Source organism: Manis javanica, chromosome 12, assembly GCF_040802235.1.
Source record: "Manis javanica isolate MJ-LG chromosome 12, MJ_LKY, whole genome shotgun sequence".
Taxonomy (NCBI): domain Eukaryota; kingdom Metazoa; phylum Chordata; class Mammalia; order Pholidota; family Manidae; genus Manis; species Manis javanica.
Genome location: NC_133167.1, coordinates 111105660 through 111122336, shown reverse-complemented (window position 1 = coordinate 111122336; position 16677 = coordinate 111105660). Strand labels below are relative to the sequence as shown.

The following is a 16677-nucleotide window of genomic DNA, read 5'->3' as shown; positions in this document are numbered from 1 at the left end:
AACAGGGAGGGAGTGAAAGTCCAGGACTGCGAAACAACCAGGTCTAGTAATCCGCACCGGAGGCACAGACACACACTGCATGGTGTGCTGGATATTAGAGAAACGGAAAAGCAAAACCTGTGAGCGGACCCCCGCAACCGGCTCCCCTGGGACAAAAGAAAAGCAAGTGCGTTTTGAAAGTCTTAAAGGGACAGGGACCTCACAGCTGGACGAAATTGCCCTGGCACACTCAGCCTAGCAGCTGGGAATCCTGGGGAACTCTAGGTGACCTAAGCCTCTGGGTGGCAGCGCAGCTCTGAAGCCCCGCACAGCGATAAGCAACCTGCCAGTCATTCCTCTGGCTGGTGCGGACCCCGACACACTGGCCCAGTAGCAGGAGAGTGGCCGTGTGAACAGGTGGCAGCAGCGGCCAAGCGGTCCAGGAGCAGGACGCGCAAGCCTGTGGCAATGGCGGCCGAGCAGCCCAGGAGCAGCTGCGCCCCCAGCAGCTACCCAGGCCAGACCCGAAGGCTGCCGCCAGCACGCAGCTGCCCGGTGGGGGCGTGGCTCTCACAGGAGAGCACACCCCGAGTGCCTGCCACTCCCTACAGGGCTCTGTGCTACCATGACGGCGACCTTGCCCACAGGAGCTTAGGGGATTAACCCGGAGGCTGCTCCAGGAGTGTGGGTAACTGACACAGGCAACAGAGAAGGGGCAAGGTGACCAGCAAGCAGAAAAGGACTTTATTCTCCCAGCTGACACACGCACTACCTGCATACAGCTACCTCTATCACCATGAAAAGGCAGAAGAATTTGGTCCAGTCCAGAATTACTCAGACAACCCCGGAGAGAGGGCCTGGGGAGATAAACTTCATCAATCTCCACGAAAAAGAACTCAAAATAAAGGTCATAAACATGCTGATGGATCTGCAGAGAAATATGCAAGAGTTAAAGGATAAAGTTGGGTGGGAGAATGCAGAAATAAAACAATCTCTGGAAGGACTTAAGAGCAGACTGGATGAGGTGCGCAGAAATAAAACAATCTCTGGAAGGACTTAAGAGCAGACTGGATAAGGTGCAAGTGGCCATTAATGGAATAGAAATCAGAGAACAGGAACACAGAGAAGCTGAGGCAGAGAGAGATAAAAGGATTTCCAGGACTGAAAGAATATTAAGAGAACTGTGTGACCAATCCAAATGGAACAATATTCGCATTACAGGGGCACCAGAAAAAGAAGAGAGAGAAAAAAGGATAGAAAGTGTCTTTGAAGAAATAATTCCTGAAAACTTCCCCAAACTGCGGGAGGAAATAGTCTGCCAGACCGTGGAGGCCCACAGATCTCCCAACACAAGAGATCTAAGAAGGACAACACCAAGACCTATCATAATTAAAATGGCAAAGATCAAGGGCGAGGACAGAGTATTAAAGGCAGCCAGAGAGAGGAAAAAGGCCACCTACAAAGGAAAACCCATCAGGCTATCATCAGACTTCTCAACAGAAACATTACAGGCCAGAAGAGAATGGCATGATATATTTAATGCAATGAAACACGAGGGCCTTGAACCAGGAATACTGTATCCAGCATGATTACCATTTAAATATGAAGGAGGGATGAAACAATTCCCAGACAAGCAAAAGTTGAGGGAATTTGCCTCCCACAAACCACCTCTACAGGGTATTTTAGAGACTGCTGTAGATGGAAGCACTCCTAAGGCTAAATAGATGTCACCAGAGAAAATAAAATCACAGCAAAGAAAGCAGACCAACCAAATACTAACTAAAGGCAAAAAAGAAAATCAACTCCTCACAAAAGCAGTCAAAGGAAACACAAAAGAAAACAGAATAAAACACCTAACGTATAAAGAATGGAGGAGGAGGAATAAGAAGGGAGAGAAATAATCATCAGACTGCTTATAGTAGCTTAATAAGAGAGTTAAGCTAGACAGTTAGATAGTAAAGAAGCTAACATTGAACCTTTGGTAACCACAAATCTAAAGTCTGTAATAGCAATAAGCACATATGTTTCAATAATCACCCTAAATGCAAATGGACTGAATGCACCAATCAAAAGACACAGAGTAAAAGAATAGATAAAAAAAGCAAGACACATCTATATGTTGCTTACAAGAGACTCACCTCAAACCCAAAGACATACACAGACTAAAAGTCAAGGGATGGAAAAAGATGTTTCATGCAAATTGTAGGGAGAAAAAAGCAGGTGTAGTACTGGTATCAGACAAAATAGACTTCAAAACAAAGAAAGTAACAAGATAAAGAAGGACATTACATAATGATAAGTGGGTCAGCCCAACAAGAGGATTTAACCATCATGAATATATATGCACCCAATACAGGAGCACCAACATATGTGAAACAAATACTAACAGAATTAAAGGAGGAAATAGAATGCAATGCATTCATTTTTGGGAGACTTCAATACACCACTCACTGCAAAGGACAGATCCACCAGACAGAAAATAAGTAAGGACACAGAGGCACTGAACAACACACTAGAACAGATGGACCTAATAGACTTCTATAGAACTCTACATCTAAAAGCAACAGCATACACATTCTTCTCAAATGCACATGGAACATTCTCCAGAATAGACCACGTACTAGGCCACAGAAATAGCCTCAGTAAATTCAAAAAGATTGAAATTCTACCAACCACCTTCTCAGACCACAAAGACATAAAACTAGAAATAAATTGTACAAAGAAAACAAAAAGGTTCACAAACACATGGAGGCTTGACATGCTTCTAAATAATCAATGGAACAATGACCAAATTAAAACAGATCAAGCAATATATGGAGACAAATGACACCAACTGAATAAAGCACCAACTTCTGTGGGATGCAGCACAGGCAGTTCTAAGAGGAAAGTATATAGCAATCCAGGCCTATCTAAAGAAGGAAGAACATTCCCAAATGAATAGTCTAAAGTCGCAATTATTTAACCTGGATAAAAAGAACAAATGAGGCCCAAAGTCAGCCAAAGGAGGGACATAGCAAAGATCAGAGAAGAAATAAATAAAATTGAGAAGAATAGAACAGTAGAAAAAAGCAAAGAAACCAAGAGCTGGTTCTTTGAAAAAATAAACAAAATAGATAAGCCCCTAGCCAAACTTACTAAGAGAAAAAGAGAATGTATACACATAAACAGAATCAGAAATGAGAAAGGAAAAATCACGACGGACACCACAGAAATACAAAAAATTATTAGAGAACACTATGAAAATCTATATGCTAACAAGCTGTAAAACCTAGAAGAAATGGACAACTTCCTTGAAAAATACAACCTTCCAAGACTTACCAAATAAGAAACAGAAAATCTAAATAGACCAATCACCGGTAAAGAAATTGAATCCGTAATCAAAAAACTACCCAAGGAAAAAAACACCTGTGCCAGATGGATTCACCACTGAATTTTATCAGACATATAGAGAAGACATAATACCCATTCTCCTTAAAGTTTTCCAAAAAATACAAGAGGAGGGAATACTTCCAAACTTATTCTGTGAAGCTAGCTTCACTCTAATACCAAAACCAAGCAAAGACCCCACCAAAAAAGAAAATTACAGACAAATATCCCTGATTAATATAGATGCAAAAATACTCAACAAAATATTAGCAAACCGAATTCCAAAATACATCAAGAGGATCATACACCATGATCAAGTGGGATTCATCTCAGGGATGCAAGGATAGTACATCATTCGAAAATCCATCAACATCATCCACCACATCAAAAGAAAGAATGACAGAAACCACATGATCATTTCCATAGACACTGAAAAACCATTCGACATAATTCAACATCCATTCATGACAAAAACTCACAACAAAATGGGTATCGAGGGCAAGTACCTCAACATAACAAAGGCCATATATGACAAACCCAAAGCCAAGACAATACTTAACAGTGAGAAGCTGAAAGCTTTTCCTGTGAGATCGGGAACAAGACAGGTATGCCCACTCTCCCCACTGTCATTCAACATAGTACTGGAGGTAATAGCCACGGCAATCAGGCAAAACAAAGAAATACAAGGCATCCAGACTGGTAAAGAAGAAGTCAAACTGTCACTATTTGCAGATGACATGATATTGTACATAAAAATCCTAAAGACTCCATTCTAAAACTACTAGAACTAATATCTGAATTCAGCAAAGTTTCAGGACACAAAATTAATACACAGAAATCTGTTGCCTTACTATACACTAACAATGAACTAACAAATAGAAATCAGGAAAATAATTCCATTCACAATCGCATCAAAAAGAATAAAATACCTAGGAATAAACCTAACCAAGGAAGTGAAAGACCTATACTCTGAAAACTACAAGACACTCTTAAGAGAAAATAAAGAGGACACTAACAAACGGAAACTCCTCCCATGCTCTTGGCTAGGAAGAATTAACATTGTCAAAATGGCCATCCTGCCCAAAGCAATATACAGATTCGATGCAATCCCTATCAAATTACCAATAACATTCTTCAACGAACTGGAACAAATAGTTCAAAAATTCATATGGAAACAACAAAGACCCCGAATAGCAAAAGCAATCTGAGAAAGAAGAATAAAGTGGGGGGGATCTCGCTCCCCAACTTCAAGCTCTATTACAAAGCCATAGTAATCAAGACAATTTGGTACTGGCACAAGAACAGAGCCACAGACCAGTGGAACAGATTAGAGACTCCAGACATTAACCCAAACATATATGGTCAATTAATATTCGATAAAAGAGCCATGGACATACAATGGGGAAATGACAGTCTCTTCAACAGATGGTGCTGGCAAAACTGGACAGCTACATGTAAGAGAATGAAAAACTGGATCGCTGTCTAACCCCATACACAAAAGTAAATTCGAAATGGATCAAAGACCTGAATGTAAGTCATGAAACCATAAAACTCTTAGAAAAATACATAGGCAAAAATCTCTTGGACATAAACATGAGTGACTTCTTCATGAACATATCTCCCCAGGCAAGGGAAACAAAAGCAAAAATGAACAAGTGGGACTATATCAAGCTGAAAAGCTTCTGTACAGCAAAGGACACCATCAATAGAACAAAAAGGCATCCTACAGTACGGGAGAATATTTTCATGAATGACAGATCCGATAAAGGCTTGACATCCAAAATATATAAAGAGCTCACACACCTCCACAAAGAAAAAGCAAATAATCCAAGTAAAAAATGGGCAGAGGAACTGAACAGTTATCCAAGAAAGAAATTCAGATGGCCAACAGACACATGAAAAGATGCTCCACATCGCTAGTCATCAGAGAAATGCAAATTGAAACCACAATGAGATATCACCTCACACCAGTAAGGATGGCTACCATCCAAAAGACAAAGAACAACAAATGTTGGTGAGGATGTGGAGAAAGGGGAACCCTCCTACACTGCTGGTGGGAATGTAAACTAGTTCAACCATTGTGGAAAGCAGTATGGAGGTTCCTCAAAAACCTAAAAATAGAAATACTATTTCACCCAGGAAATCCACTTTTAGGAATGTACCCTAAGAATGCAGCAGCCCAGTTTGAAAAAGACATATGCCCCCCTATGTTTATCGCAGCAGTATTTACAATAGCTAAGAAATGGAAGCAACCTAAGAGTCCATCAGTAGATGAATGGATAAAGATGATGTGGTACATATACACAATGGAATATTATTCAGCCATAAGTGGAAAACAAATCCTACTATTTGCAACAGCATGGATGGAGCTAGAGGGTATTATGCTCAGTGAAACCAAATGCTCAGACATGAACCAAATGATTTCACTCATATGTGGCTTATAAGAACAAAGAAAATACTGAAGGAACAAAATAACAGCAGACACCTAGAACCCAAGAAGGACTAACAGTTACCAATGGGAAAGGAACTGGGGAGGATGGGTGGGAAGGCAGGGATATGGGGTGGGGGAGAAAGAGGACATTACGAATAACGTGTATAATGTGTAGTGGGAGCTACAGGGAGGGCTGTGCAACACAGAGAAGGCAAGTAGTGATTCTACAGCATCTTACTACGCTGATGGACAGTGACTGTGATGGGGTATGTGAGGTGGGGGGTCTTCTTGATGGGGAGCGTCTAGTAAACATAATGTTCCTCATGTAATTGTAGATTAATGATAACAAAATAATAAAGAAAAAAGGCTTATATATGGACACTTAGCTAGACATCATGTTTGGAGACGAGTTACATGGTTGGGGTCTTTTCCTTCTGGTCCAGAACTTGGCTGCTTCTGCTTGAAGTGGCACAGGGGTGTGGGGTCACTGTTTGTACCACCCCGTGGTTAAGACCTCAGATCCTCTGCAGCATTACTCATCCTGTCTTTCCAACCTAACAGTTTGAGACAATCTTCTAAATCAAATTCCAGCCACACCTCCACGGTAAAACTTGTCATACTTGGTGGTGAGGCTGCGTTGGAATTTCAGTGCAGGAGGGCAGTGATTTTGGAAGGATGGATGCGGGGTGTGGTGGGCAGGCTCACAGCACCCTGGTGAGGCCTGAGCTCCCCTGGGGCCCAGTGGCTGCTGCAGAGAGGGGCCCACGTCCAGCTGCATGAAGCTGCACCTTCTCCCAGTCCTCCCGAGCCCACGGCTGCTGCTGTGTGGGTCCTGACGTGGTCAGTCTGACACCCCCATGGAGTGTCAGGGCTGAGGAGGGGGGCTTGGTCTGCTTTGTTCACGGTGGTGCCCACACCAAATCAACAGCCCTTCATTATAGCAGAAGGGCTGCTCACTAACACTGGCTCTCCATTTCCTGAGCAGTCAGATGAGTGGTAAACCTGGGGAAGCTGTAGATGCAGGAGTGGGACATCCAGGCCAAAGCTGGCTGTCCTCAGGGGGAGCACTGGACCTTCCCTGGCAGGCACATGGGTCACATTTTACTCGGTTTTCCTCATCATCCATGTTACACTTCCCATGGAGTAGCTCATGTCCTCCCTTATCCTGAGAGAGACGGCGGCTCCATGGAGCAGCTGTGCACCAGCAGGAGGGACTGGCACCAGGCACAGTTGACTGAAGAGCCTGTGTGCACGATCAGGGGCCTTTCTGAAAGCAGCACAGCCACTGACATTTACTAACACAGTGACATAGGCCATGTTTCCTACAGCAGGGACATCTTGGGGAATGACCTCCAAATTTGTAGTTTTCATACCCTGGCTCTGGTTACTTGGAAAATGAGCTTATCTGCAGGACTTCATGCTCTGTCCGCAGAGGATCAATGAGACTGCTGCCATTGGCAATACGCTGTTTGCTTTCTCTCACTTACAGTGTTTTGTATTATATCTTTTTTTATTGAATAGGCTTTTTAATTAGAGAACAATACTAGATGCTCATGAAGAAATGAAACTTACAATTGTATACTGTGCATTCTCCAAATTCCTGGATTTGGCCCCTCCTCCATGTTATTCCCACTTTCTTGGGTGCCTTAGGGCAATTTTCTTTTTTTCTATTTACTTTTTTCTTTTTATTAAAGTGTCATTGAAATATAATCTTATGATGGTTTCACATAAACATTTAGTTTCAACATCACCCATATTACCAAGTTCCTCCACAACCCCATTGTAGTCACTGTCCATCAGCATAGTAAGATGATATAGTCACCACTTCTTCTCTGTGCTGTACTGCCTTCCCCAGGCACACCCCTACATTATGTGTGCTAATCATAATACCCCTTAATCCCCTTCTCCCTCCCCACCTGATCTCCGTGTCCCCTTTCCCTTTGGTAACTGCTAGTCCCTTCTTGGAGTCTGTGAGTCTGCTGCTGTTTTGCTCCTTCAGTTTTTTCTTTGTTCTTATACTCCACAGATGAGTGAAATCATTTGATACTTGTCTTTCTCCGCCTGGCTTATTTCACTGAGCATAATACCCTCTAGCTCCATCCATGTTATTGCAAATGGCAGGATTTCGTTTCTTTCTTGTGCCTGAATAGTATTCCATTGTGTATATGTACCACATCTTCTTTATCCATTCATCTACTGATGGACACTTTGGTTGCTTTCATGTCTTAGCTATTGTAAATCCTGCTGTGATAAACATAGGGCTGCTTATGTCTTTTTTAATCAAGGACCTTGTTTTCTTCAGGTGAATTCCTAGGAGTGGAATTCCTGGGTCAAATGGTATTTCTATTTTTAGTTTTTTTAGGAACCTGCATATTGCTTTCCACAACACTTGCATCAATTTATATTTCTACCAACAGTGTAGGAGGGTTCCTATTTCTCTGCATCCTCGCCAGCATTTGTTTCTTATGTTTTTGATGTTGGTCATCCTGACTGGTGTGAGGTGATAGCTCATTGTGGTTTTACTTTGCATTACCCTGATAATTAGCAATGTGGAGCATCTTTTCATGTGCCTGTTGGCCATCTTCAGGGAAATTTTCTCTATATAAAGATAGCCGTATATTTACGTGGGTACATAAAGAATTCTTAAATCCCTAGTAGGATCATACATTATACTATGCTTTACCTTTGTTCTATAATTATGGCTCTGTACTACTGAAAACACATTTTTTATTTCTTTCCAGATAAGTGCATTTGCTGCCGCTTGTATTAGGAGGCATCCTATTTATTTTCTAATGCAATAATTGCTAATTCTTCATTTTAACTTCCTTGTAATCAGAAAATGTTTCCTTTATGGACAGTTTAGTTTATTTAAAACTACTCCTAGAACATCAGGTTTTACTCAAAGGCAGTCTAATGTTTTGGTTATTTCTGCTTGCTTTAGCCTCTAATTTTTGGCATGATTAGAAACTTCTAAGTTATCTGTGGAGCAATTTTATGATGCTTACTATAGGCTGTATATACAGTATAATTATTTTCACAGTTTTATGACAGTTGAATGCACCCACTATAATTTAATTACAAAATTAGAGATATTTAATGTATGTAAAATATTCACTGTCGGCATTCATAAAATAGAGAACAGATGCTGTCCAGCAAGATAGGATCTGTAACGTTTTAATAACACACCAGGCCTTCCTAGCAGCTTTAGTAATAAACTTACCAGCTCTAGTATATTTAAGTTCCTACTCATACTTGGGGTTGTATAAAAGGGGTTTATTAATCCCTTAGCCACAGTAAGGGATTAGGAAATGTTAGTAACCAAATGGATATGCTTAGATGTGGTTAATAAATGCATTTATTGGGCTGTTTAGTGAGAAGTGAGTTGTGGAAAATTTATGTTTGGGACAAGGTTGATCTCTCACAGAACAAAATTCTCTGTTCATGGTCCTTTCACCACAGGGCTAGGATTCTCCATAGATACATGAAATACTCTGAAAGGGAACTTCAGCAACTTTATGACTTACAACCAAGTTTAGGGTAGAAGGTGGATTTCTAAATGGGGTCACTGAGAAATTTGACTGGGAGGTTTCAGCAAGCTGGGATTTTTGTGGCCAATGAGCTGTGTTCCCAAGGTACGGGTGTGAATGCAGCAGAGACTGGTGGCCAGAACCAAGGCCACAGGGATACCGGCATGCTCCAAAGGCCCCTCTTCACATGATACCCCTGAGGCCTGTCTGCCTGGTGTTCCCTCTCTGTCTTGGCCACATAGGGTGGGGCCCCCACTGCTCACAGGAGATCTGGAAGCTCAGCCAAATTCGAGGGGTATAAGGAAAGTGCTAGAAGATAAAATCCAAGAGGTAGCAGCCTCACAATGGACAGTGCCTAAGTTCCTGGCTGTCCTAAATGGCACACTTTTCCATGACTTTGACCCACTTGTCTTTGTGCCAGGTGTAAATGTGCTGGGGACAGTGAGGACAGAGTGAAACAGCCTCCCCCTGTGGGTCAGTCTGGTTGTGGAGAGAAACTTGACCAGACTTGCAGCTGTGGTGTAACTTGGGTAGAGCTGTTGAGAAGGGCCCAGTGGCCTGAGCCCGTGGCCACAGGACAACCCATCTAGATGGGGTGTGATGGAAGGCCAGGCTCCTGAGGTGGGTGGGAGGGGCCACGGTGCCTGGAGGGCAAGGCTGGCTCGTAACAGCTCACCCTGGAGGACACACCCATGCCTTCTGTGCCCTGCCTGAATGCATGTGCAGTCCCTCTCCGTGTCCCCCCACCTGTGATTCCTTGGTGCTGCAGTGCTGGCCCTGTGCACAGCAGAGGTGGGGACTGAGCCATGGAGAAGGAATTTAGTGGTGAGAATGTCCTTCCCACTACTCCACGTTACTGTACAGAAGGACTACCATGTCTTTCTAATAGATACTTCTAAGGAGTGAGTCTTTGGGGTTGAATAGTGTCCCCTGAAAAAATTCAAGTCCACCTGGAGCCTCAGAGCATGACCTGTTTGGTGGGGGGTGGTGTCTTTGCACATGTATACGGTTAGGTCAGACTGGTGCATGGAGGGCCCTAATCCATGACTGGTGTCCATACAAGAGATGACATCCAGGGAGAAGGCCTGTGAGGCAGAGGCAGAGATGGAGGTCATGTTTCTGTGAGCCACGGGGTGCCAAGGCTGCTGTGCTGCCAGGAGCAGGGCAGGGCCTGAGCGTTGGGAGACTTCACGGGACCTGCAGGACAGTGAGGGTAAATGCTGCTGTTTCACGCACCCAGCGTGTGGTGCACCACATGGCCCGAGGATTTTCACCCTTGAGAAGCCCAGTTGCGTTTCCTTTTATTTTGTCTTCCCTAAAGGACTGAGCTAATTCTTTACACAGCTTAGCTCTTCAGTAAAAGCTTTCCAATATGTGGTGTTTGACCTTAAGGTCTTTTTACTGTCTCCCTACAAATGTGTGGAAAATGAATCCATGATCACAGTGGACCCCAGACATGACTGCAGACCTCTGGGACAGTAAAAGAACTGCAGTCAGGAAACCTCTGTTTCTGCCTGAGATTAGATGAAGACACTCCCATATCTCTGAATATTAAATGATGCCCACAGCTGGGCAGGTCAGGGCAGGAAAGACCATGGGGGCTGGCTCCCAGGTCACACCCCAGGACAGCTGGTATTGCAATAAAGCTCATCTCCTAATCTCAGTTGGCCTGAATTTTTTGTCTTAATTTGGCCTAAACTCAGGTGGGAGTAAGGGGTGTTACTCAGCACTCGAGTGTGCTGGTCATGGTGGTGGTCAAGCAAGGCTGGCGATCAGTAGTGACACTAATGTGGGAGACTGAGAACTAGGACAGGCATGCCAGCCACGGGCTTCTCAGGTGAGCTTGGTGCAACCAGCCCCCGTTTCTGTGATCGCTTTGAGGATGCTCTTTATGCAAACATAACAAAGTCACAGAGTGGCTTTTCTCACAAAGGTTATTGTGTAGTTGTCATACTTACAGTGTTATTTCTAGGCTTTCCAGTCATCAGGGCTGGAAGGATGAGTCAGCATTTTCTTTTTTCCCTCTGGAAATAGAGGCAGTAAAGGGGTGTCAGAGGCGGGGACAATAACTCCCATTTTCAGAGAAATTGGAGGTAGACGCTGTTCACATATTCTGAAGTACGTGTACGGCTTCCCTGGAGCAGCTCAGATTGGGGAGGAGGCTAGAAGACCTGAACAGGTGTGTTCCACTTGGAAGACTCAGCAGCTGACCTGTGAGACACCCCAGGCCCGGTAAGGGCCCAGGTTCTGGTGCCGAGTCCCTGCTTCCAGCGGGTGAGGGTGTGAGAGAGACAGGAAGTCCATCTCCCGAAGTCACATGGAGGAGCCTCAGTCATGAAAACCAGCTTTCCCAGGAGCAGTGGGGGAGGGAAGGGCCAGCACTTGGGGAAAGAAGCCTAGAAAGGGACCCTGGTCCCCAGGAGAACCTCCTGAGGTGCTGATAGACTTGGTCCTCATTTGAAAAGACAGACTTCACTCTAGGGAGCTGAACTGGTGACACAGGGTCCGATCCCAGAGAACTAGTCTTCCAGAGGAGGCCACATGCCTCACCTAATGTCAGCCTCTTCATGTCATGTTGGTTACGATCACTATGGTTTATATTTCCATTTTAACAGATTTATGCTTAGCCTTTTTCCTCTTTCTTTTAAGCTATTGCAGCTAATTGCAAAATCTCAGTTAACGTCATTGAGTGGTGTGGCACAAAAGAATTACTTCAACATTTTGGATAAAATCGTTCAAAAGGGTAAGGTGATGACTGATATTTTTAATGGCCTAAATCTTAAATAGAAATTTAGTTCAAGAAGATGGGATTTTTCTTTTCGTTTTCCCCAGTATGTATATTGTGAAGTAGACAAGAATAAAGGTTTGTCCCTTCAGTTCTTAATGTTTTGTTACTATTGTTTACTTTTTTAAAAGTTGTTTTTCCAAACAAAGGAATGTATCAAGAAAGATAATTAATCCCAGAATTTAAAAAAGATATTTTACCTTTTTAGGTAAGCCAGTCACACTACACTTCAGTTATAAAATATTTCTGTAATAGGCAAGGTTGTGACTTAGTTGCTTAAGCATTAAATAAGCCTGTAATTTTTTTTAATTTAATGCTTGTCTTGATTAATTAGTTGCCACTCACAAGTGAAATATTACATTTCAGACCATGAGTTTATGTATATGTATGAATTTATGAGTGCAAATATAAGGTATTAAAAAATATCATTCCCTTTATGATAAGTATGAAAGAAAAGAGAGACTCACAATTTTCAATGCAAAATTGTATATTCCATCAAAAATACACTACCAGTCAGTATTTTAAATTTTTAAAAACATCATACTGTAGTATCTCAGAAATGATGCCACTTTGGGGTTGTACTGAAATTAGATCAGTGTATTATACCACAATAAAAAATACATACATTCACCATCTTAACGTTTCTCAGTGCCCAGCTCAGGGGCACTGAGCACTCACACTGCTGTGGCACCATCCTCACCACCATCCCTGGAACCTCCCATCCACCCAGACAGACCCTGTCCCACAAAAGGCTCACTGCCCCTGCCCTGGCCCCTGGCCCACTGTCCCCATGTCTGTGTCTGTGGACTTGACATCTGGGGCCTCGTGTAAGTGGGATCCCGCGGATGCGAACCCCCTGCCCTGGCTCTCACCAGCAGAGTCCTCAGGGTCCATCCACGTGGCAGTGGTGCCGGGACCTCCTGCCTTTCTAGGGCTGGACAGTGTTCCTTTGTTCCACTTCTTGCTGACCTGTGTTATCTGTCAACAGACAGTGGGTTGTGAAATTAGACCATTTTTAACAAAGGTGGTGAACTGTATCAGTCCATAGTGTGCTTTTGTTTATTCCAGTTCTTGATGACCATCAAAATCCTCGCCTAATCAAAGGTCTTCTCCAGGACCTGAGCTCCACACTTTGCATTCTCATTAGAGGAGTCGGGAAGTCGGTATTGGTGGGGAATATCAATATTTGGATTTGCCGATTAGAAACTGTTCTCACCTGGCAACGACAGCTACAGGATCTTCAGATGACTAAGGTACAAATTCCTGGCCTCATAACGATGACGCTGTTTTTTTTTCTTGTTTTCTTTTGGTATCATTAATCTACAATTACATGAGGAACATTATTTTTACTAGACTCCCCCCATCACCAAGTCCCCCCCACATACCTCATACAGTCTGTGTCCATCGATGACGCTTGGTTTTTATATTGCAAGGCATTACTTCTTTTAAGCATATGGGAAAGACTATTCCAGCTCTTTGTAAGATTTTTTTCTTTACCTTTTCCTAAATGTTACTTATGTTGTTTTAAGGTGGATCCAGGACAAAAAGACCCTGAAATGGCTCAGAGTTGTTTTCGCAAAATGGGGATGGAAATTGTTATAAGAGCCCATCCTGAGTGATGAGGTGGTAAACTGACTTACCTTCCAAGGAAATACAGGGTCTGAGGCTGAGAGAGCAACCCATAAAGCAGGCCGAGCTGCTTACGAGTGACTCCAGGCGCATCCCTGGTCCCTTCCGCAGGCTGGCATTTTCTCTCGTTGTACATTGTGTCTTGTGTCCCTGTGTATTTGTTTTTCTTTGGCAAACTGCACTTTTGGAAAAGAAGGTGCAAATCACGTCAAGTCACTTTTGATTTTTCTTTTTTTCCTGGTAACTACTTTCAGCAAGAAAAGTTGTAACAGCATTGTCTAACAGGAAGCATTGTAGTAAGCATGCCTATTGCTCTGTAAGACAGAGAACAGGTGGAATATGTACCTTAGTGACCTGAAAGCATGAATTACTGTCCAAACTGCCTTCTCTCGGGGCTAAATTCCCTGTGGCCACTGTACTCACCTGAGGCTCCCTGGGAAGGCAGTTGTCAGAAGTGACCTTGGAGGACCTTAACCTATGGCCATTTCCTTGCCACCTAAATTTGGTATTTACAGAAAGAGTAGTGGTTCCCTAGTTATGGATCTGAACTTATTAACCAAACATGGGTGTCAATAAGAGCTCAGATGTGAACATAGGAATCCAAAGCTCGTCATCATTAAGCTACCAGCTTGTCTTAAAAAACATCTGCTGAACAATGAGAGCTTCCCTTTATTTAATTAAGACTTACTGTGAGACGTAAGACTATGGGGTATAAAACCCCTCTAAACTGCAAATGAGGATGACCCTTGTCTTACTGTCCTTTGCCACGAGGCCTGTGGTGTCTCTTGGACTGTCCATAGTCGCCCCGGTGGCCTGGCGAGCCCTAGTGTGCACTGTGGTCAAGGGAGCCCTCTACTCCAGGAAGAGACCATGCCTCCAAGGATCTGGGTAGTCTTCATGCTGAATTGAGTAGATTCAACTTTGTGACTTAATCTTATAAAAAGGCTAGTTTTTAGTCCTCCTGAATAAGTGCTGGTGCCTCACTGAATAGAGGCGGCCCAGGTGTGTGGGGCCAGGCAGCTGGGAAGCGAGCTCACCCAGCTCCCCAGGTTAGCAGGCAAGGGGCCTCAGCATGGTGCAGCCATGGCCCAGGAGCGGCCCTGGCTTGGTGTCTGCTGTTTGTCCGTGAGGCAGTGTTTGTGAGCTTTGTGAGCAGTGTGCGTGTGAAGCCACAGGCCTTGCTCCTCTTGCTCCTAAAACAAAGGGACTGTGCTGCTTAAGCTGTTCTTAAAGTACGATGCTCACAAAGCACCGTCACACTGAAACGTCCATGTATTACCTCACTCAGCAAGTGGGCTTGAGATGCAGAGAAGACAGTTCCTGTTGGCAGGTGCTTCCGCAGGGAGGAATTGCCACTGAGAGTATCCCCTCTCCTGATTTGAATTATGACAGGGCTGCCTCTCTGTCCCTGCCAGGGGCTGAGTGGTCATGCCAAGATCCATACCTTCCCCACCTGCATCCCCCCCTGCCATCATGCTTCCCTAAGCCTGTGACTTCAGCAGGATACTGAGCTCCTGTCCCATACAGGCGTTTGTCATGGTAAGGGGAAGAATGAAGCTTCTGATAGAAAAGACCTACATGTCTCAGCCTCAGCACTGAGGCTGCTGTTGGGGACAGTCTGCATGGGTACACCCTGCCAGTGATGGGCAGGGCAGGCGGCCCGAGAACCAAGGGGCTCAGTCACAGGCGAGTGCTTGTTCGCACATCACTGTCAGCAGGTGCCTGCACAGTCCTTGCACAAAGCCTACATGAGAACCCATCCCGGAGGAGGCAGGTGCACCTCTGTTCTGCGTGAAGCGAAGCAACATGTGTGACACACACCACATGCAACCAAGACATCAGCTTTATAAGCTGCGTCCAGTGAGGTGGGGATGAGACTAGGGCTGTGAGGTTTGCACCATGTGGATGCATGAGAAGGCATTTGTGCCCTCAAGTGCTGAGGGTGTATTTCCAAAACCAGCACAGTGCCCACCAGCACATCTGCACCCGACACCTCAGACACCAGGCTGGGGGCCAGTGCCCTGCTTTCTGTGCTGGGACCTAAGGCCGCTGAAGCACGCAAACAACTGGAGGCAGCGTGTCCTCAAGTCAAGAGAGTGCCTGCTGCTCCAGAAGTGTGCAGTGCGGCCTGCAGTCCAGGCAGTCCACTGCCCCTGCTGAGGGAGCAAGCTGCTTTGACAATCAGGGCGAGGAGTGAGCCTAGCTGCAGCCTCTACCCCTCCTGGCACAGCAGTCCTGGGCTGTGCTCAGAGGCACATGTGTGGTATCACCCATGACTTGTGTGCAGGAGGATGGAGCTTATAGATCAGACAACGAGGATTCACAGCCAGAACCACTGGCAACTCTCAGATCAGTCACTGAGCTGAGCGAATGGGGCCTGTGAATGCTCTTTCCCAGAGCACCATGAGCCATGGCCACATGCTGTCCCCTGGCACACGTGCAGGGGTGGAGAGGGGCCGCCAGCAGCCACAGCCTCAGTTCTCTGGCTCCAGGCACAGCTGGTCTGTGGCCTCTGGCAGCTCCGAGGGAACACGTGACCCTATAGTGGGCACTGCCACTCGTCACTGGGGCCTCCGTGCTCTGAGGTGCTCACTCAGCTGCCCACCAGGGCCTGGCTGACTGAGCGCGTGCACTGTCTCACCAACAGGCAAACGATGGCCTTACTCTCAGCGACCTCCCTTTGCACATGCTGAGTGACATCTTGTCCCGATTCTCAGATGGCTGGGATATCGTCACCTTGGGCCAGGTGACACCAGCACTGCGTGCACTCAGTGAGGACAGGCAACTGTGGAGGAGGCTCTGCCAGCATCACTTCACGGAGCAGCAGGTGCGTGCACTCCCCTGGGGGTCAGGTGTGTTCATGTCCAGGCGTATTTTTAAGGAACTGGGAATCATCAAATGTAAGAGTCACATACAGCTTTGCGCCTGTAGCTTGTAAAGTTTATTTTTCATAACCTTAA

The 16677-nt window shown here is 44.9% G+C and overlaps 1 protein-coding gene and 1 long non-coding RNA gene across 14 annotated transcripts in view; one reads left to right on the top strand and one right to left on the bottom strand.

Moving 5' to 3' along the window:
- FBXO25 (F-box protein 25) overlaps nucleotides 1–16677 on the top strand; it is a 46026-nt gene that overhangs the window by 17177 nt on the left and 12172 nt on the right. For all 13 annotated transcript variants that reach the window (XR_001854106.3, XM_073219262.1, XM_073219260.1 and 10 more), the window contains 3 exons: nucleotides 11953–12046; nucleotides 13157–13341; nucleotides 16365–16544. Coding sequence is in view for 12 of the 13 variants with exons in the window: in XM_073219262.1 (XP_073075363.1) it covers nucleotides 11953–12046; nucleotides 13157–13341; nucleotides 16365–16544 (459 nt within the window). In the remaining variant the exon portion in view is untranslated. The remainder of the gene's footprint in view (nucleotides 1–11952; nucleotides 12047–13156; nucleotides 13342–16364; nucleotides 16545–16677) is intronic.
- LOC108401245 (uncharacterized) lies at nucleotides 8749–14603 on the bottom strand. The gene is made up of 4 exons (XR_012124083.1): nucleotides 13305–14603; nucleotides 12961–13066; nucleotides 11262–11327; nucleotides 8749–10500 (listed from the first exon to the last, which is right to left on the bottom strand). It is a non-coding gene; the product is annotated as an uncharacterized lncRNA (long non-coding RNA).